The sequence below is a fragment of the Kogia breviceps genome, chromosome 1, assembly GCF_026419965.1.
Source record: "Kogia breviceps isolate mKogBre1 chromosome 1, mKogBre1 haplotype 1, whole genome shotgun sequence".
Lineage (NCBI taxonomy): Eukaryota > Metazoa > Chordata > Mammalia > Artiodactyla > Physeteridae > Kogia > Kogia breviceps.
The window spans coordinates 123,169,581-123,191,125 of NC_081310.1; the positions used below are offsets into that span (position 1 = coordinate 123,169,581).

At 41.1% G+C, this 21,545-nt stretch overlaps 1 protein-coding gene across 6 annotated transcripts in view; it reads right to left on the bottom strand.

Annotated features, from left to right (window-relative positions):
• Positions 1–5,109: 5,109 nt before the first annotated feature.
• The window catches only part of LRRC8D (leucine rich repeat containing 8 VRAC subunit D), a 110,110-nt gene continuing 93,674 nt past the window's right edge, over positions 5,110–21,545 (bottom strand). For 4 of the 6 annotated variants that reach the window (XM_067043071.1, XM_059060284.2, XM_059060260.2 and 1 more), the window contains one exon: positions 5,228–8,510. In XM_067043071.1, coding sequence (XP_066899172.1) covers positions 5,932–8,508 — 2,577 coding nt within the window. In that variant the 5' untranslated portion in view covers positions 8,509–8,510 and the 3' untranslated portion in view covers positions 5,228–5,931. Of the gene's footprint in view, positions 8,511–21,545 lie in introns of all 6 variants that reach the window. The other 2 variants (XM_059060278.2, XM_067043072.1) reach the window with 2 other exon arrangements.

Genomic DNA, 21,545 nt, shown 5'->3' on the forward strand with positions numbered 1-21,545 from the left:
CCAGGTCTGCTGTGACAAGTAAGTCAGAGTAAGTCGTGTTCATCTAGCATTGAAATCCAATCCACTTCCTAATGTCTTCTTCCACCTTCCGAAATGGAAACTTGAAACACGTAATCTCCTAAAGAACAGCAGTTACTTAGAATTGATATGAGGAAGGTGTAGGCCTGATTATGCCTCCGCTACTTCTTAGGCAGAAATGAAAATGCTGTCTTCACCTTTTCCTGCCAACCGTGATGATAAATTAATAGCAAACTGTATTTAGGCACAGTTCATCTCTAGGGAGCTCTAGGCACAGTGGTGACATAATCTTCACAACATCCTGAGGAAGAGGTGATGAGTGATTTAATCACCATCATCAAGAAGACAGAGGGTTATCATCTGGCTGGTGACCAGTTGTTTCCACCACAACCAAAGCCAGATAAAGAGACAGCAGGCCCAAGTTGCAGGAAATATGTGAGTTAAACCCTTCGAGATATGTCTTAAAGAGATTTCTATTCAGGCAGTATTTCATTTCAAAGTACTGAATTATGTGGCTACTATTTATAGTTTTCCAGTGGCAAAGTGAAAAATATATTTCTTTACAGTATCTACACAGTTTGGCTTAACACCTGGGTGATTCCTTTGGGCAGGTCTTCCCCTGAAACGACTCTAGCCAATTTTCATGGTAGGTTATTTGGCAGTTTCCCAGGGACATTCGAAAAAGGCTCTGAGCAGGTTATCCCACGGTTGAGTGAACTTCAAGCAGCTAACCCAGACCCAGCCTGAAGGTTAAAAAATGGAACGGGTTCGATTAGCTACCTGAGCTTGTGAAGGGTGTCCATGGGCTGAGCACGAGTGCCTATGTCATTAGAGTAGCTATAGGACCTTCAAAACCTCAGACTCCTGGGAGAATGATATATAATTAATTATAATCATAAGCAGTAGACTATCACCCTTCTTTCCTGTGGTTTCTATGGTGAACAAATGGTATGGTTGCCAGCAAGAGCAACTGGGGGGCATGGAAGTTGGTATAAACCAGAAGCACCAGCAAAACCTCAACTCCCCAACTAGGGTCCAGCAAGAGGCTGATGGGAGAGGCAGAATCCAACGGTGGTAGAAACATTGGTCACCAGCACTATCCTCTTCCCAGCTCCTGATGATGGCTAGCTGACTTGTTCTTGATAGGTGTGTTATTTTGGATAACGCTTCTCAAATTTTTACACGCCTGTAAATCACCTGGATATCATCTTGTTAACATACAGATTTTGATTCAATAGGTCTTTCAGTCTTGCTGCATGTTTCAGAGCCCTCTATCCACAGAGGCTTAGACAAGACAGATTTTTTTCCTTCTTTATGTAGCCCTGCTCCTTGAAGTTGCAGGGCCCAGTCTTCTTCTGCCCTTTTGCTAGGCCACGCCGGGTTTGTTGTCCTGGTCTGTACAGTCTTCATTGCACTCGTTTCTATATCTGCAGTTTAACCAGCAGGCTTGGGGAAGGGAAGGGCATGCCCGTCTCCTTAAGGGCCTGATCGAGAAACTGCACGTTCCTTGTTCCACTTTTTTGGCTAGAATTTAGTCACTTGGCCACATCTAGCTTCAAGTAAGGTTGGAAAATATTTTATTTTATACATTTTATTCTATGTTCGCAGGTGTCCACTGAAAATTCCATGGCCACGGAAGGAGAGAATGCATATTAGGGAAGGCTAACAAGTCTCCGTCACAGTTGGGGATAAAACTAATGACAGCAGAATGTTACTGAGTACTTACTCTCTGCCAGGCACAGTCCCTTAAATCATTCAATCTTCACCAAAAATGCCATTGGTAGGCATTATTATTATTCCCGTTTACAGATAAAGAAACCGAGGCTTAGAGAGGTTAAGTCGCTTGCTATGGTCATACAGCTGAGGCCAAGGCAGGATTCAAATCCAGACACTCACTCCAGAGCCTGAAATCTTGGGGGCAAAGAGCGAGCTGATTATAGAGACAGCAAGCAGGACAGGGGCAGTTTCTAGCAAAGGGGTCCTGCAGCAGTGGGAGGGTGCTGGGTCATGAGTCAGAGATCCAAGTAAAAACATCTTACTCATTTCCACGAGCAAGTTGTGGCTTACTTGGGGCAATTTATACATTGTATTTCCAGAGGCAGAGGATGAAGACAGCACAGCTATTCTTTGGAGGTGTAAGACTTGTGAGTTAAGGGGCTTATTCCCCTGATGTTGGTGGCATGGGCATGACCGTCTCCCCAGGCTAGGCAAGACTTGAGGGGCAAGGGCTTGTGGCCTGCTGGTCTTCTGCCCCCTCCCCTGCAGCAGACACCACTCTGAATATCTGATGCACTTGTCCCACAAGAGCCACAGCTGGCCAGGGCCAGATGGGGCCACTGCTTTGTGTCACAGTCACAAGTTAGAGGACATTTGAAAACTGTTTTCCAGGCTTTTTTTTCCTCTTCTTTTCATGAAAGGGGCTTTTGTTAGTACTGCCTTTGTTTAGGGATGATAAAGGGACCATTTTATTGGAATGAATTACTGACTCAAGTGCTGCCAGAGGTCTTAGCGAGAGGATAGCCCTCTGGCTTCACTTCAGCAGGTGAATGGAAACAACCAGTGGGCGTTCGTCTCAAGGGCACTTTGGAGTTTGCTCCATCAGCAACTTTGAGTATAGTTGCTGGCTGAAGTCGAGCCCAGGGGAGGCAGTCAGAGACAGTACTAGCAATAATACTAATAAAATATAACACCTTTTCCTTTGCATATGAAAAATGTCAAATGATCAGGACTGTTGTCCAGGACTTACAGAGAATGATCTACCCACTACTAAATTGCTAAATCTCCACTACTAAAATGGGGTCCCAGTAACAATCTCAGCTCATCTTTCTGAACCCCTGAAAAAGCCAATCCTCTCTGCAGAGCCAACTGAATGTTGGTGGAAAAAAAGTCAAACAGCTGAAAACAAGCCAGATTCTCTAAGACTCTGTGGAATTCACATAGACATGAAACATTTAAAGATACTTTAAAATAATTTTCTTCAAATGGTGCTCCAGGGACTTTAGAAAAAGATATGAAAATACTAGTAAGCCAAACTTGTACATTTTAACTTGTGTTTCCCCCATGTCTAGAGCTTGCAGTGCCAACATAAATTTGTGAAGACATATGGGTTGACAGTATATTTGGGCCCATAATCTCATCTGCTGTTTTATTGAGACTCCAAGACCCAGTATATTTAAAGTCTGCTAGATGAATCAGCATTTCTTAGGAAGCCTTTTTAAAAATATGGCTATTTGCAAACAGTGGCAAGGACTGAGGCATTTAAATCAACTGACCGTGAACTCTTCAGAGTTCAAGGAAATCATTAAGGGCTAATAAAGTCAATAGAAATTTGTGTAAGAGCAAAGATACCCTTTGATATTGTCTGAAGGCATGTAATGCCAATCAGCTAGCTCTAAGTGACTGAACCCCAAGTACTGATGAGGAAACAGGTGCCTAACGGCAGCTGCCAGTGGTCAGGCTGTGGGAAGGTCAGACTAGCTCCTACAGGCCTCTCCTCTGACAAGCAAGGTGAGTTGTGGGTAGGCTGCCACTTGCGCCCTTCAAAAACAACAGGCACTTGTCTTAAGAGAGGAAGGCAAGTTTCCCAGTCCATAAAGCAAGGATCGTAAGATCTGGCCTGTTTATCTTACAAGCAAGACAGTGTGGCATCCTTCTAAAGACTCTGTACCAATTTCTGCTGGTGGCATTACTACGCAGGGAGAACAGTGCCCTACCTGGCTGGTGGTAAGGAAATGTCCGGGAGTGTTTACAGGCAGAGTTTCTAAGTGCAAAGCTTCCCCAAAGCTCCTCTTTAACCAAATGTGCCCCATCCCAGCCGTTATTCATGCACAGATTCTGTACACCTTCTGTATTACAACTGTAATCAATCATTTGTATTATTTGCCTAATTGATATGATCTCCCACACTTTGTTATAAACCTCCATGTAGCCAGGGGCTGTGACTTATTCCAACAATTAATCCCCAGTTCCTTGAACTTGCAAGGCACAAAGTACGTACATAATCAATACCAGTGAATATATCAGTGAATGCTGAGAGAAATGGAAGATGTGTACCTGGGAGAGAACATGCTTACATCAAAAATCCGCCACTGTCCTCCGATTTTCTAAACTTGGGCTTTTATAAGCTAGTCTTCTACCTCAAGTCTTTTTTAGGAGGAGAGGGAGTGGCCAGGATGCTGGGGCTGGGGTCAGCTGCTAACTCAGCTGACAGTGGCTGCAGCCTTTATTATTAGCGATACTACTTCTCAAGGTATTTAGAAACTCTATGGCAAGCAAAGATCACCACCACTTCCAACAGGCCAGTAGCCCAAGATCAATTTTGGGGAAGAAAAGCAAGAATGTTGAGTCCATCTTTTCACATTCTCTGCAAAATCCTTCAAGCCACGCTAAGGTGTGACAAGAGACTATCCAGTGTTTCACTAAATGAGTCCAGTCTTATATGTTACCCAGAGTGCCAGACAGTTCTCTTCTCTTGAAAAAACACTCCTGTAGGGGCTTCCCTGGTGGCGCAGTGGTTGAGAGTCTGCCTGCCGATGCAGGGGACGTGGGTTCGTGCCCCAGTCCCGGAAGATCCCGCATGCTGCAGAGTGGCTGGGCCCGTGAGCCATGGCTGCCGAGCCTGCGCGTCCGGAGCCTGTGCTCTGCAACGGGAGAGGCCACAACAGTGAGAGGCCCGTGTACCGCAAAAAAAACCCAAAACAAAACACTCCTGTAGAATGGCCTATGAAATACCTGTCAACCAATACCCACACATGTGGCAGGGAATATTCTGATTTTCTGAGATGATGGGTTTAGCCACTTTGTAAGTTAGATAAAGAAGGAAAAACTATCATCCAAAAAGTATATTCTGCCAGCATTTCCCTGGACATGACCCCTTCCAGCTGCAGACAAACACAGGAAGTACAGCCTGTCACTAAAATGAATAGAGATATAGTCAGTTTTCCAACTCAATGAATTACAAATCCTATTTTTTTCCCCACAACAGTGGAAAGGGCAAGTAATTTAATGATACTTGCTCTGAATTTATGTTATCTTCCAAATGGTGATATACTGGAAGGATGTTAGTCATCAAGCCATTAAAATTTTTATTTTGCCTGTAATTAAATTTATTTTAAAATTAACATTTTCTATTTATTGGCAGCTCTATAGTAGTGACAGAAAAACGTAGCATATAACCAGAACTCCAGACTATGGAAAAACAGCTATGAGTAAGGAGAGCATTCTTTTATTTTTTCTTGTTATTTATTCTTAGAAAACAAACAAACAAACAAACAAACAAAACTCCCTCAACGATCTACACACTTTTACTGCATTCCAGGCCTTTAAGAGTGTAAAATCTATAAAATGGGATTCTCAGAAGTGGTAGCACCAGTTAAATATTATAAGAAGTGCTTATTTGAGGTGTTTGAAATTAAAACAAAAAAGAAATCAGTATTTCAGCAAATCTAAATTTACAAGATTGGACCTGATGTGCCTTCAGAGGTCTGAGTTAAAGCACTATTGCACCAATTAAGCAAAGTAAATCAAGACACCTCAAAAAAAGGTGGTATAGTAAGAAAATGTCAATTTAATCATTTACTTTAGCAGGCAAGCAATTTGTAAACATTCAGTAGCGGCAGCATCCAAGTTACAAACAATTTAAAAAGAAACGAAGATTAGTGATTATAATTTTTCCTTCCCTTTCCCCAAAAGAAAAAAAAAAAAAAAGAAAAGACTTGGAAGTGAATGACTTAACACACTACAAATGTTGAACATTCAGTTATGTCTTCTATCAGCCTTCTATGCATCCTCTCTGTGTTGTATTTTTAAAGGTGTATCTACTCCTAAAATGCATTATCTTGTAATAACTGGTACATGAGCATTTGCAATCTAGGAAGTTGTTCCTGCACACGGATGTGCACGTATGATCTCAGTTTAAATCCCATTTGCAAAGGGAATATTTATGTCTTGATTCAACGCTTCTTTGACTTCGAGTGGCAGGGTGTCAAAAAGGTGATCTTCCACAACAAGCCCACTTTTCTTGAGCAGGCGACACTGACCCAGCTGGGCTGGCAGGCGGTCCAAGCAGTTCCCTTTCAGCTCCAGCTGGGTGAGCTGGGAGAGCTGACCGATCTTCTCTGGGAGGGAGGTGATGCAGTTCTGCCCCAGATTCAAAGTCCTCAACTTAATGCATTTAAACAACTGTTTTGGTAGAACGTCCACTTTGTTCCCCGTGATATGCAAATGCTGCAGGTTCTGAAGTAATCCTATTTCTACTGGGATCATGGAAATGTTGTTGTAGCTTACATCTAAGCATCTGAGTTTCTGTAAACTAAACACTGCCACAGGTAGGGATTCGAGCTTGTTGTTAGAGAAATAAAGTGACTCCAAGTTTTTGACGTGGGTGATGGAGGGTGGAATGGTAACGATTTTATTATGCCATAATTTTAAACAAGTTAGTCGTTTTAAATGCTGGAAACTGATGATTTCTTCAATTGTGCGTATGTTATTTGACTTTAAATCTAGTTCCTGTAAATTAGAGAGGCTGAAAATAGCATGTGGAATTCTCTCTAGCTCACAGTTCTGGAGTTCGAGCTCGGCGACATTCATCATCTTCTTAAGGCTGTTCAGTACCAAGAGTTTAGTGCCGTCATTATGAACGACTAACCTGGTGAGATGTGGAGCCACATCTGTAATGTTGGAGGGGACTTTGGTCAGATTGCTCTTCACATGGAGAATCTTAAGGTGCCGCAACTCTCGGAGAGATTCAAGTCCTATCATCTTATTGTTTTCAGAGTTCAAGTTGCCTATCAAGTACAGCTCGCGAAGGTTTTTGAGCAGATACACCCAGGCGGGAATTTCTGCCACGTCAGTGAACTTCACATGAAGGCATCTCAAGTGATCACGGAGAAAGCTAAAAGCAGTCTGTTCTACTTTTGCAGGACAGTGGCAGAGGTGAAGCTCTTGGAGATTAGTCATCTGAGAAATCTTAGCAGGAATTTTAGCTTCTGGAATCAGCTCGAGTTTCAGCACATCCAGGTCTGTGAGGTCGAAGACAGCATCGGGCACACCTGAGAGCATAAACAGATGCAGCTCCTGCTTGTCCTGGGCGTTGCGTGACACGTGCTGCCTCAGTTTTTCGAATGTCCACTCGTGGTTCAAACTAATTTCCCTCAGTTTATTTTCACTGACTTCTGACAAGAACACCCCGAAACGCTTGGAATACAGCTGGTCATACTGGTCTACCATGTGTAGAAGGAACGCAAAATCATTTTTGACATCTGGAATGTCACTGAAACTGCTCTCTTCTCTGACTTTTTCAAAAGAATATTCCTTCAAAGGTATCCTGAATAACCAGAAGAGAGTGTAGAGGCAGATAAAACCATAAACACAAATAATGGATATGTAACTGATCAGCAGCTTTTTCAGCATGTATGCCATGTTGTGGGTGCACTCGAACACCTCGTAACCAGTCAGGTGCTCGACTTTGGGCTTGCAGACATGTTCAAAGCTGATCGCATTGACAAAGTTTGCAGTGTAGCAGAGAATAAAAATGAACTTGGCTGTTTTGATAACTGTTTGGACCACATAGAGTTTATAGATCAAGTCACTGTCTTCCACGTGAGCACGGAACTTCCTCACTTTCTCAAACAGGGCTTTGGCCTGTTCCCCGTCCTTTTTGTCCAGGATGGTCATGCTGGGTACTTCAATCACGGGCTTTTCAGCTGAAAATTTGAAGCCAGTCTTGCTGATCATCGGGGTGCTGGCGCTGGGGCTCCCTTCATCACTGCTGGTAGATACGTGCTTTGGTAGAGTCTGGGCACCTGTTATTCTCTGCTTGTTTTCCTCCGAGTCTTCGCATGCTGTCTCAGACAATGCTTTAGTAGTCCAAGGAGATTCAAAGCACTTTCCTAATATTGAAACGAAATGTTCTACTTTTGAGCATGTTTTGGGATATTTGAACCAAAAGTTGCTACTGACCATGAGAATAATAGTATGTATAAGAGCAAGGTACGGAAAGTACTTAGAATACCACGGAAGGGCCAGATGGTAACACATCTGATTAATAAATACATATTGCTGAAAATCCAAGTTTGTTTTTCGGCCTGTTGGGTCTTTCTTCTCTTTCTTTGCCTCCTGATTTGGAACCGTGGAATCTGTGTGAGGATCTGTGGCTCTGAGAGGTATGTCAGGTGTCACAGCAGATGCGCCAAAGGAAATCTCATTTGTTATCCGCCCATCTTGGTCTTGGTCTGTGGCTGACTCCATCTTCGGGATGTTGGTGGTAACGTCGGCACTTCCTGGTGGTGTGTGTGCCTTTGAACTTACAGGAGATGGCAATACTGGCAAGCAGACCACCTGATCTTTGGTAAGTTGCATGGTTCCTGCAAAGATGGCTACCATCAACATAACGACAGCCAGGTAATCCATAAACACGTCCCACCATGGTTTCAGGATTCGGTAAGTTGGTTGAATGTCATTAAGTGAAGCAACTTCCGCAAGGGTAAACATTCCTAGAAAACAGGCAAACAAAAGACATTATGACACAGATGCAAGAGAAAACATTAAATGAGAAAATGCTTTCTTTTTCTAGTTTCTTCAACCAGCCATTCTCCCTTGCGTCCTACTCCTCCTATGCATCGTTTACTCTACCTGGAATACTTCCTCCTCATCCCTTCATGATGCTATCAGGTTTCTGTTGCCTTTCCCAGGAAGCCCTCCCTGATCCCTAGTCTGGGTGAGGTGCTTCTCTGATGTGCTCCCACAGGACTCTGTACCTCTATCCATCACAGCCCTTATCACACTGGCAGAACCAACTGTTCACTTGTCTGATGCCCCACAAGATTATAAGTTCCATGGGGACAGGGATCATGTCCGTTTTCCTTACTGCTATACAGTCAATGCCTGAAACACAGCTGATGCTCAATCAATGAAACACTGTACAGGTTCTTGATCATCACCTTTATCACCATCATCATAATCAACATCAAAATTCCTCAAGAACATTTATTCACGGTCTCTACATTGTATTGGGCAGAAGAGCATTTTATTAAACTTAATTGCCACCACAAGCAACCTGGACCCAAGCAAGAATAAAAACTCTAAGCCAGTCCTCAACATGAAAAGTTAAAAGGACCACACAGCAAAGAAACTGTGGGATTCTTGTAACCAGTGACATTTTGTAGCTGTCATAGTGTCAATGGTAGTTTTCAAGCACATTGTACTTGGGACAGGTTTTGATCCCAGGAGAGAGAAGAGGAGGCTGATTACTTTCCTAGAGGAGGAAGAAAAGGTAAAAAAGGTGGGGGGGCAGAGAACACAGCAGTAGAGTACTGTAATGTCACACTGACCCTGAATGGTCACCAGCTCGGCCCAGCACATCCCTTCAAGGGCGATAACACCCGAACAACCAACACCAGCACGCAACGACTCCAGCCTCAGATGGCTTTTCTCTTCCAGCACGCAGTCCACACTGCCACTCCCCAACAAGGGTTTGGGGCCCCTGCCGTTTCCTCCAGCCCATTTCCTTTTTTTTCTTTCTGTTGAACTCTGATGTATTCTTCAAGTCCCAGCTCAAGCACTACCTTTTTCTCAAGCTCCTATCATACTGTCTAAAAATAATCTATTGCCAGTGTTAGTCTCTTCAACTAACTCTTGAGCTCCTCCTGGGTAGAGACTATGTCTTATTCACCTTTGTATCTACCGTGCCCTATTCTCTCCCCGTAGGAACAGAGAAGGCATTGAGTAATAATGATGATGATGATGATGATAGCAGCTATCATTTGTCATCTTCCCTCCATATACCAAGCACCATACCAGGAGCTTTGCATCTGATACAATGCCCTGCTTTTGTACACAGCACATTCCTGAAAATGAATGTATTAAAGTTGAGGTTTGGGGGCTGAGGGAATGGTTCTATTTCCAAAATGCTACACAATCTTATAATATCCACCAGAACTCCTAAAATTAAAAAGACAGGTAATACCAAGGATGTGAGGATGTAGAGCAATTAGAACACTTAAACACTGCTGGTGGGAGTGTGAATTCATATAACTGTGTTGGGAGATTTTTGCTTTAATATCTACCAAAACTTAATATATGCAAACTCTATTGCCCAGCAATCCTACTGCTAACTATATAACCATGAGAAATACATATACTCATCAAGAGACATGAACAAGAACATTCACAGCAGCACTCTTTGCAACAGCCCTAAAATGGAAGCTATCCAAATGCCCATTAGCACTAGAACGGAAAAATGAAATGTGGTATATTTACAAAGTGGAACATCAGGCAGCAACGAGAATGAAAGGTCTGGTTACAAGGGCATATTCAGTTCATAAAATGTGATCTGTACATTTAAGGCTATGTGCCTTTTTCATATGCATGTTTCAACTTCAATATGGAGTTTCAAAAAGAAATGGTAAAAGAAGCTGTAGCAGAAACAGCTGCCCTAGGAATGTGCTGGGACACGAGACTGAGGCTTTGCCTCACCCCTGTCCCAAGGCACACCCAGGCTGGCTGGGGTCAAAGGCCAGGCAAACCCGTAACCTTCTCTGGCAGCCTTCCCTTGCTGTCCATCTTCCCGGCTTGAGAGAAAGGGCCTGCTCTCCCTGGGGTACAATCTGCCACCGAAAAGAGGGTGCAGGGGTATGAATATACAATGTACAAAAGCTCTGGCTGGTAATAGTTGAACATATACAGACAGAACACAAGTGGAACACTGCCTGAATTCCATCTAACCTTCACAACATTACTCTAAGTTGCCAAAGTGTCATTACCTCCCCTTGACAAGTAAAGAAATAGGCTCACAGGAGTTAAGTTGTGGAAGTCAAATAATTAGTGGTGGAGTCTGGATTTAAAACCTCATTAAAGGCCAAACCACCTGTTCTTTCTACCAAATTCGATCATCTCTTTTCTTTACTTCTCATGTTTGCAGTGCTTTAGTTTGCAAGCTACTTTTCCATAAAATATCTCAATTGATTCTCACAATAACCCAGTGAACTAGGCATTAATATTGCCCAAGGATATGAGGAAACCTGAGGCACAAAAATCTTAAATGACCTTCCCGAGCCAATTAAGTGAAAGAGCTAACAGAATCTTTCATCTTCAAACCTCTTTCTCTATCATGCTGTCATCCAATGACCGAGCTGTTGGCTAAGGCTTGGCTGTTGAAGGAAAGACCTTGTCACTGTTGTCCTTGGCTTTGAAGAGACAGAGGAGTGAAATTATGTAATCATCACCTTGCCTAAAACAACCTTTTATGACACTGACTCAGAATTCAAGAAAACCACAAGTCAGGCACCATGGAGGAGGAGACAGAAATGGCCCGTCAAGGAGCTCCCAGTCTAATGGGGGATGACAAGCAATAAGTGTGCTATTACAACATGGTAAGAAAATTGCTGACCTGGTTAATGCAAGGTATAGGAGAGGCACAGGACAGGGAAAACTCATATTTGCATTTGGTTAGTGGGAGGATTTCACAAAGATCTGGTTTTTCAGAGACTGGAAGGATAGGGACTGCCATGGGGTGGTAGGGAGGGGAGGGAATATAATTTTGGCAGAAGAAATAGAAAGTCAATGACATAGACGCATGGGAGAAATTGTTATAGAAACTATGAATAACTCTAATATCATTCTATTATTAGTCTAGTATGCCTCTGAATAGATATCACGTTTAATAGGTAAGCCAAGAGATGGAAACCAAGGCATAGATGGTATAAATGCAATGATAAGGAAGTGCCTGGGCCATAAGGCAGGAAACCAGTACTTTCCTGCAATGTCAGCCACCGACTAGCTCTTATCTCGAACACAGGACTTCAATTAATGTGTCCGTTCTCCTATTTCACCTATCAAAAACTGGGTGCAGAACTGGGAGTGCTTCAACCACTAACTGAATTAAAGATGCAGTGGCACTTTGAAAATAAAAGTTGCTTTTCATATATTGTGTATGTGTACAAAGGATGTTAAATACATATTCATATAATATAGTGTATTAAGTCTATTATGATCCTCAGGTGACTTTCTAATCTAAAAGTCAAGTCAATGAGAGAGGAGATCGTACCTAGTTATCTTGAGGCTTGATCTCTTTAGTGAGTCAGGACTCAGAATGGCCATAAATGGTTATTAGGGGATTTTTTTTTTTAACCTGAGGAAGGCACATTAATAAGTACTAATTGCGTACATGCTTTGGGCTCTCCTTTATATGTCTGTTGCAAAGAACTTAAAGAATTACATTATAAGGAAGTGGATTTCACATTCCAAGACTTCTCCATGGCACATATGAAAATCAGCTAAATATTCCTGTAAGCAAACATTTCTCATGGAAGTTGAGGAAGCTTTTTGTACTAGAACTGAAAGGGGAATGTTACTGGACTTTGGTTGGACAAAGATGAATCAGAAAATAACAAAGAATGGAGCTATATTATTTTATGATATGTGATTCTGTTTCTTATCTTATGGCAAATAATAATGGAATAAACCAATAACCAATAGGTTCAGAACAACCCTGTACCTGACAACCTGTGAATATACTAAAAAACACTGAATTGTACACCTTAAATGGGTGAATTGTATGGTATATGAACTATATCCCAGTAAAACTATTAAAATTTAGAAGCCAGACCTCAATCTTTGTTAATTTTATTGCCTAAACTGACTCTCAACAGAAATAGGAAAGTGAAAGTAGATAGGATCATAGCCTAATTGTAGATACTCGTGCTAGACTATGTACATGCTAAGTTCAAACATGTTTTTAGATGGCTGCTATGTTATTATGATTGAATTGAACTGGTTCTGGAGAAAAATCTTTAGCATTTTACTTATCCTCTCTAAGCATCCATGCCTCACCTATAAAATCTTGATATCAACACCTCTCAGGGTCATGTGGGTCATGTACTGGAAATACCAGTTCAGGGTCTGACACAAAGTAAGCCCCCAAAGATGTCTGCTAAATCTGAATGCAGAAGAAGAATCATTAAGGTGAAAGCAAGCCCATCTTAATCAGTCTTTAACTGAAAATGACTGGGCCAATCTCTTGAATTTTGAACTAGCATGTAGCACTATGTTCACAGAATTCATTCTGTAATAAATGATTGACAATAAAACTTTGCATTCAATTTCATTTATTCATTAAAAAACATTTCAATTAAAATTTCTTATATTAGGAGGTGGCATATTATACTAGAAAGAGCACAACTTTGATGCCAGAGAGACCAGGATTTAAATCTTGCCCTTTTTTCCTGTTTATTAGCAGTATAAACATGGTAGTGTTTGCTGGAAAACTTACATTAATGAGATTATTATTAGCATACAGAAGAATTCTAGCATTAAAACAGAAAAATATGATCACCTAATTTAAAACTTAAGAAACTTGTCCCATCTGCACTAGGTCTTCATACCCCTATTAAAAGGAAGAAAGTCAAATGGCTTTGAAATGTCATTTAATGAAAAGAGTTTAATGTAAGAAGAAGCAAATAGCTTGATTAATCAATCTAATACATACACTTTCCACCTAGGTATGAGTTCCCTACCCAATCAAATACCAACTTTCATTTTCTTTTTACAGTGTTCTGTGAAAAAACAATCAGCCTTCTTGGTCAAACTGGGAAAATGGGAGAATACCCAAGAGACTGGTGAGGATCAAATTCTCAAATCTTTCACAGAAATAAGTAAAAGGAAAACAAATTAAAGTTCATAAAGAGGTAATAAGCTACACCCTCACTATGAATAACCCTTCCTCAACACCCAGCATACACTAGTGCATGGATGCACACACACCATGCCCAATTCAGGTGCCTAAAATTCATATGGTTAAAGAAAATAAATGCTTCACATATAGAATGAGAAGGAACGATTCAGTTCTTTCCAACAGAGCTCTGTATTACTGGTATTAGATAAGTGTTAACAGTTATGGATTACAATTATACAAGATACTCTATAGTTGATATAATTCTGTATACAAATAAAATAATTTACTAGTGTTACTCCCTCTTAAAGATTATGATAAGAAATTATACTTTTAAAAGTAGTTTTCTTCTAACACGACTTTGGTTTAGATACCTCAAAAATAACTGAAAGGGCTTCCCTGGTGGCGCAGTGGTTGAGAGTCCGCCTGCCAATGCAGGGGACACGGGTTCGTGCCCCGGTCTGGGAAGATCCCACGTGCCGCAGAGCGGCTGGGCCCGTGAGCCATGGCCGCTGAGCCTGCGCGTCCGGAGCCTGTGCTCCACGACGGAGAGGCCACAACAATGAGGCCCGCATACCGCAAAAAAAAAAAAAAAAAAAAAAAACTGAAAAAAACATTTAAAGAAAAAAATTCCAGAGTTTTCAGGAAACTTCTTATATAAACCCTATCAAAACCAGATTCCACACTGGGCAAAACCCATCCAATTTAACGCCTATATATTTTTTTTCTCTAGAGTACTGCTATTCAGAGAAAATTTACTTCAAAGCTCAAAGCTGAGAAATATAACTCTAAATACACTTTAGTAGACCTAAGGCAAAATATCTTAGGAAATATAACAAATGAGTTAACACACTGTTGTGAACTTTTTTGCTTTTTCTTGTAGCTTTTAATTCTAAAAGTCAAGTCCCATGTTTGAGAGCTAGAAAGGAGATATTATTCATGGAACAATACGGAAAAGCCTCTAAATCAATGGCTTCCACATTTTATTCCACACAACATCAGAGTCTCTTCCACAAGTTATCACTAGCGTTCCCTTAACCACAAACTCAGGCCAATAGAATTTCAGAAATGCTTGAGGACCTACAGGACTCTCTTAATATACCCTCTACTAGAAACTTCATTTTATTCAACAAATATTTATGGAGTATATTCTGTGTGCTGGATACAGATCCTAGAGATAAAAAGGGGAATAATAATAATAAAGTAGCTGTCCTGACTGAGAAAGCAGCCTGGAGTAAACACAAACAGTAAAAAGAGATAATGGGCAAATGGTTGACTAGAGCCTAAAAAGAGAGCCAGCAGCTAACGGATCTTAATAAGGGATCCAGAGAAAGCCATCCCAAGATCAGAACTTAGTGTCTGGTCAAACCTTTATAATCATCATTTCACCCAGTTTACTAGGTAGCCAGTGGGATTTCTAAGGGGAGCTTTATTTGCATTTCTGCTGCTTCTTTCCATCTGTAAGACAGAAACTTAGACCCCAAATGACCATTTACCTTTTAAGGTCACTCACCTTCAGTCTTGTTTCTCTACAGTATGTCCGGCACATGCCTGAAACTGGGCTAAGAGAAGTGAACTAGGATGGAGCTCCCTGAAACCCTAGCAGCTTTCCATGGTCCTGGGAAGTCTGCCACATTCTCTTCCAGCTGTCTTTGGGACAGAATGCCCCTCTGATGACAAACCCACGGATATCTGCTCTGGATATGGACAGCTGGGAGCCTAGCGGTTTTTATTTCTGGCTTGGTAAAGACTGCTAGAAAGCATGTGAATACCTTGCCCCAGTGCTCTACTTACTAACTCTCAAAACACTTCTTGAAGTTAGGAAAAGATACTCAGACATTGATACAGTGTACCTTGGATAGGTAGCTTATTTAGTTAAAAAAGGCTACTTGGCAGTTTATTACTACTACCTTAGCCATCAGTACTAAAAACATATGCAGAGTTAGACAATGGTTGCTCATGACCCTTCTGAACTGGGAGCTCCATCAGTCTGGCTAGTTCCCTTTCTCCCTCCACCTGTGTTTCAATCCCTAACCTAAAGGGAGGAGAGTTTCTTCCATCTGCATGTCCCCAGGGCATGGCACAGGACAGGCACTTAATAAAAGTCTGTAACTGAATGAATCACGCAGCCCTGTAACAGCATTCTAGGAGAGGGCTCAGAAGGCACTGAACCTGGGAGCCAAATGCTGTCACTATTAATTACAGTGACACATAAGGTCACTATTAATTATGCCAAAGTCAAAATGACCAGTTCTGACAGGCGTTCTTCAATGTCCAGACGGACAGTAGTACACAATTCTTTGGAACAGGTTATTCTGAAGGTAACTCATTCTGATAGACCATCTGCATGCAGTTTGGCTCATAATTAAACATTTTACAGGAAAACAAAAAGACAAAGGTAAATTTGGGCACACCTTGACCAGGACAGAAGACTGAGATCTGATTCCTGAGGGACAGCAGGTGACAAGCCAGTGTGAACTCTAGGGCAGAGGCAAATGAGCACCAATTAAACACACAGCCAGGTGATGTAAAAGGCCAAAGAGGCAAACTCCCTGAGATAATGAAGCTGCCAGAGCCTCAGGCCTTCCTTCTCCTTGTCCATAGGGGTGTTTGCTGCCCTCCCCCCTGGGCAATGGATGCAGAAGTTCTGATTGTATCTAACTGTGCACACACACAGTTTACTAGCATCGATAAACACTTAAATCAGAAAACCGTGTCAAAGAGATGAGCAAGTGCCCAGAATGGTAAGTGCTTAATAAGATTAGCCACTGTTATTATTCACGGTGTTGAATAAGCTGTTTTATAGAAAGAACTCTATATAAATACATCTTTACTACTAGTTGTGAAAAGAAGTTTGTCTTTCATGATTACTAATATAAAGAGCCATGGAATCCTGATGTTCTCCACTTAGCTTTGGCTTTCAAGAAATTTGGCTAAATTTTATATATGCATTATAAACATTAACTCTTAGCCTGAGTCTTCATTTAATTATTTACTTACTCATCCCTTCATCCATGAAATATATACTGTATACTCAAGTAATTAACATGATGCACATTCCTGGAGAAAATTTGGTGAGCAAATTCAGGCCTATTTCCTTTCTCACAGAGAGAAATGTTTGTGTAACTGGATATAGAAAATGGTCAACTGAGAAGAGCTACCAAGAAGAGGAACAGGCAGAGGCAGATTTGCTGCGCAGTGAAAACTCAAGCTTCAGGACACCTTCCTTCACACCCTTTCAAGGCCCTGCACCTACTTTTATGTCTTTAACTTGGTGTTCTTTTTCTTAAAGAGGGCTCTTCCCCCAGTTTCAGATTCCAGAAAATCCAGACCTTCCCTGCTTGCCTGGGATTATGAAGGCGAATAACACGGGACTTTCCGCCAGTCAGTAAGACTGAGGAGGAAGTCAGGACTGATGTGAGGGGTGAAGAAAGAGTGCACGGTGGGCTGGACCAGAACGTCCAAAGGCTGTATGGAGAGAGAGGGAGAGCAGAAAACACTGAGGAACTGAAAGAAGGTCAGTGGCCTGGAGCTTGGGGAGTGAGAGGAACGGGCGGTAGGAGATGAGGCCGTGTGAGCGTTTCTGATGGCATCAACCTAAGGGGAGCGGGGAGCCACTGATGTGTTTTAGTGGAGGGGGGAGGTGGGTTAAGTCAGATTTGTGTCTCTGAAAAGATTAACGTAGGCCCAGTGTACAGGTCAGTGAGGGAAGATGTGAGATGAAGAAGGCAGCTATTGCATTGCTCTGGGCAAAGGAGGGAGGGAAAGACTAGGCTGTGACTGATGGAGAACTAAGTGAGTAAAATGGGTAGATTTGTGAGCTAACCGGCCAAAGAAATAACAGCAGGACTCAATGGATTGGATGGGGAGGATGAAGGAGAGAAAGGTGTCAAGGTTGACTCCCAGATTTCTTTTAATTCTCCACTTACTGTTCCATATCCTTCTTCTTTTACATCCATTTACATGGTTTTACTGTAACTGAATCTTTTTTTCTTAAGCCCTTCAAATCCTTTTCCCCCTCATACATCTTCCAGAATCCTTTATTCTTTTCTTTTTCTTCAAGTCCTTTTAAAAAGTAGGTAGGTTATATATAATAAATGAAAAGAAATATAAGCCCTCACATACTTGGCCATGAAATCTATAAGCTTAGATAGTTTGAAAAACATTACTTTAGTGTTATCAACATATAGATGATTGAGAGCTATCTTTTTGTAATACTTCTGGGGTGAAGCACAATTTTTTTTTTTGTGTGTGTGGTACGCGGGCCTCTCACTGTTGTGGCCTCTCCTGTTGCGGAGCACAGGCTCCGGACGCGCAGGCTCAGCGGCCATGGCTCACGGGCCCAGCCGCTCTGCGGCACGTGGGATCTTCCAGGACCGGGGCACGAACCTGTGTCTCCTGCATCGACAGGCGGACTCTCAACCACTGCGCCACCAGGGAAGCCCAAAGCACAATTTTAAAACCCCAAATAGTCTGCCCTCATCTATATTTGGAGAACACATACATACGATGTATTTCACTGAACATTATGTGCAACATAATCAAAAGGGAGCCAGCATATAATAATACCATAAGAATCCTACCTGTGATCAAAGCCTGTGATTATTCATGCTAATAAAATCTGGTTTCTGGTATAAACTATACAGAACAGTAAAAATAAAATAAAATAAAATAAAAACCCTTTATTAGGGGCTTCCCTGGTGGCGCAGTGGTTGAGAGTCCTCCTGCTGATGCAGGGGACACGGGTTCGTGCCCTGGTCCGGGAAGATCCCACGTGCAGTGGAGCGGCTGAGCCCGTGAGCCATGGCCGCTGGGCCTGCGCGTCCGGAGCCTGTGCTCCGCAACGGTAGAGGCCACAACAGTGAGAGGCCCGCGTACCGCAAAACAAAACAAAACAAAACCAAAAAAACCCCTTTATTATACCTTTTAAGGGAGACAGGGGAAGGCAGCATAGTTTCATTCTTCACTGTGCTTTCTTTAGGTCAATATTAAAATGAGTTTACATTTTATAAGTAAACAATAGCCAAACAGTAGGGTAGCAATAAAGGTGGAGCAAAGGTATAAAGGGTAATAGTATGAGAACGAAACCAAACATTTTAAACGTGTACAAAGATAATCAAGAAATGGTGTAATTTATGCGCAAATAATCTAGAGTCTTTTTCTGAGCTAATTTAAAATGGAATTCAATTCTTAACAAGTTGGTAGCATAATGGATAAGAACGTGGCTTAAGGAGCTAACCTGCCTGAGATTTCATCCCATCTCCACCTCTTACCAATTCAACTGTGAAACAGGAACACAAATAATGTCTCACATCACTCGCTGTGTAAACTTGGGCCTTTGTTTTCCTTATGAGTGAAATGGGGATAAAATAACACTGTGACAAGATACCAAATCACCCAGTATAACATTAATCACATAGTAGGATGTTCCCACACTAAGTACTCTCCAAAATTGGCCCTAGATGTCCAAAAAATTGGGGAAGGTGGGAGACCTTGAGGAAAACCCAGGATTGAAATGTGGTGGCAACAGGGAGGAAAAAGGACCATGAAGGCTTTGAGGGTGAAAAAAAAATTAATGAAAAAAAGAGAGAAAAGAAAATCAAGAAAACTAAGATAAGGAGGAGCTGACTTCAAGAGAACAAAGGTATAAATCAAATACCGCAGAGATAAAGGACAATCAAAACTCTTAAAAATCATTAATGACCTCTGATAACATAATCTCTATTATAGTGTAATTCATTATCAACATTAGAAACCATCTTAGAGTTGACTAAAAATGACCCCAAAGGGTTAGCCTTTTAGAGGAATGCAAACAAAGCCTTATTTTAGAATTAGTCATGATAAATTGGTAACTTGGTGGAATATCACTTTTGTTTTATTTCAAAGGAATGTTTATTCATATTCAATTTGCTTAATCTTGTTTCTAAGGACTTAGCATCTATTTGTGTAACTCTTGTGAAAATTACAAATGATCTTTAGAAAAGCAGGTCTGATAGGACATGTAACTGGAAGACTTTCACTAGCTAAGATGTGCATGGAATTCATGCTCTTCTCCTTTTCCCCAAATTATAACAAACTAATGGAGCTGTAACAGAGAGCCACAGTCATGATGTTATAATTTATAACACTTCCATTTATAAAGAATTAGTGAAGCTATAAAATGGAATCACAATTGAGCAGTCCACACTTTGTAAAAAATCCCTAAACCTTTTGAATTGGGAAGGTACATAATTTCTTTACATGATCACTTTAATTATAAAAATACATAATTTCTAATTTAGTATGCTGTAAGTTATTTCAGATGAGTTGCTTCTTTGAAGATTACATGAAGATAGATCTTTGACTCTGGAGATTTTGGGATATTTACTTTCTGCTAAAGCATGGCATCTATTTAACTCTGAAAAAACTGCCCAAAGTAACATTTTTGAAAAAATGTGTTTACATGCTTGAGTGCGAATGGTGCCAATGCATTTATTTAAGTATCTACTATTCTAATTGTAGAGATCATTAATGGTGCTTCCCAGCCCAGTTCATGTCGTGGCCCACAGAGAAGAGGACATTTTTACACGCCTTTGGGTAAACTTAAGAGGATGAACACAGTCAGGCCCAAGGCTTTCAGCTGATGAATGAACTGATATTTCAGCCATCTGGTACCCATTCCTAGAACACTCACTGGGAATTCCAGACTAAAGTATCAGATATTGGATGTAAACTAAGGTCTAAGTCTTCTAAGTGACAGAATTTATCCTTCTGAGGTATGATCATTTTTGGAGCAATTAAATCTCATCTTCCTTTCTTTCTCATGAGAGCCAAAACAGTAAAAACTAATCATTATAACCAAGAAACAACTGGCTCATTTGTGTAATTTTTACATGCAACACATAAGAACTATAATCATACTGCCTCGTGTCTTGATGGACCAGTCTCACTAGGTAGAGGCTGCCAATGTTAAGATTGAGAGTGGCTGTTCAATCATTCATCAATTCATTCTCAAACACTATACATTGTGTTAAGTATTAGGGATTTGTAGTTGAAGATAACTTATCTTGCACATCAGAGACTTCAGAAAACCTTTGTGGTCAGGAAGCCATCAAGTTCATACCATTTATATTTTCAACAAATATTCGCTTTAGGTGATGTGATAGTTGCTGAGAATGTACATAATGTAACAAGATAGATATAGTCCTTGTGTTCCCAGAGCTTAAAGATCTGCCCATGCCTACCTTAGGTATTCTGGAAAAGATGAAGCATGAACCACTACACCATTCTGCCCAGAATTATTTAGGGTAAACAGCCCTAAAAATGACATCAAAGTAAGTATCTGACTGTCAAGAAAACTGTGATAGCTGAGACCAGCTATATGCAACATAAGTAAACATATAATTCACCTCTGAACTGGAAAACTCTTGATAGTGATAAATGTTAAACAAGGTGAGATGCCAGGCTATGGTATAACTGGGACTCTCCCAGGAAAACCAGGAGTTGTTGTCACCCTAAGTATGGGCCACATGGGCTAGAAATATCTGATGCCGTTATGTAAGGCATGTATTAACAAGTCTAGATCTTTTTTAGACAAATAATATGTAGATACATCCTAACTTTGCTATTTCACACTATAGTCAGTTCAAAGTAGTTGATGTCTCATGGTAGTCTTTACTACTTTACAAATGGAGACTGACCTTTTATCACGGTAGCATGTTACATATTACAACTATTTTCTAGTAAGAAATCTAGAATTGAAAAAGAAAGGGAAAAGAAATAGACAAAAACCATCTAAACAGCATTTCTTACACTTTTCCCCAATAGGATATTGTAGAAAATGATAATATTTGTACTGTACAAAGTGGAAAAATGCTGAAGC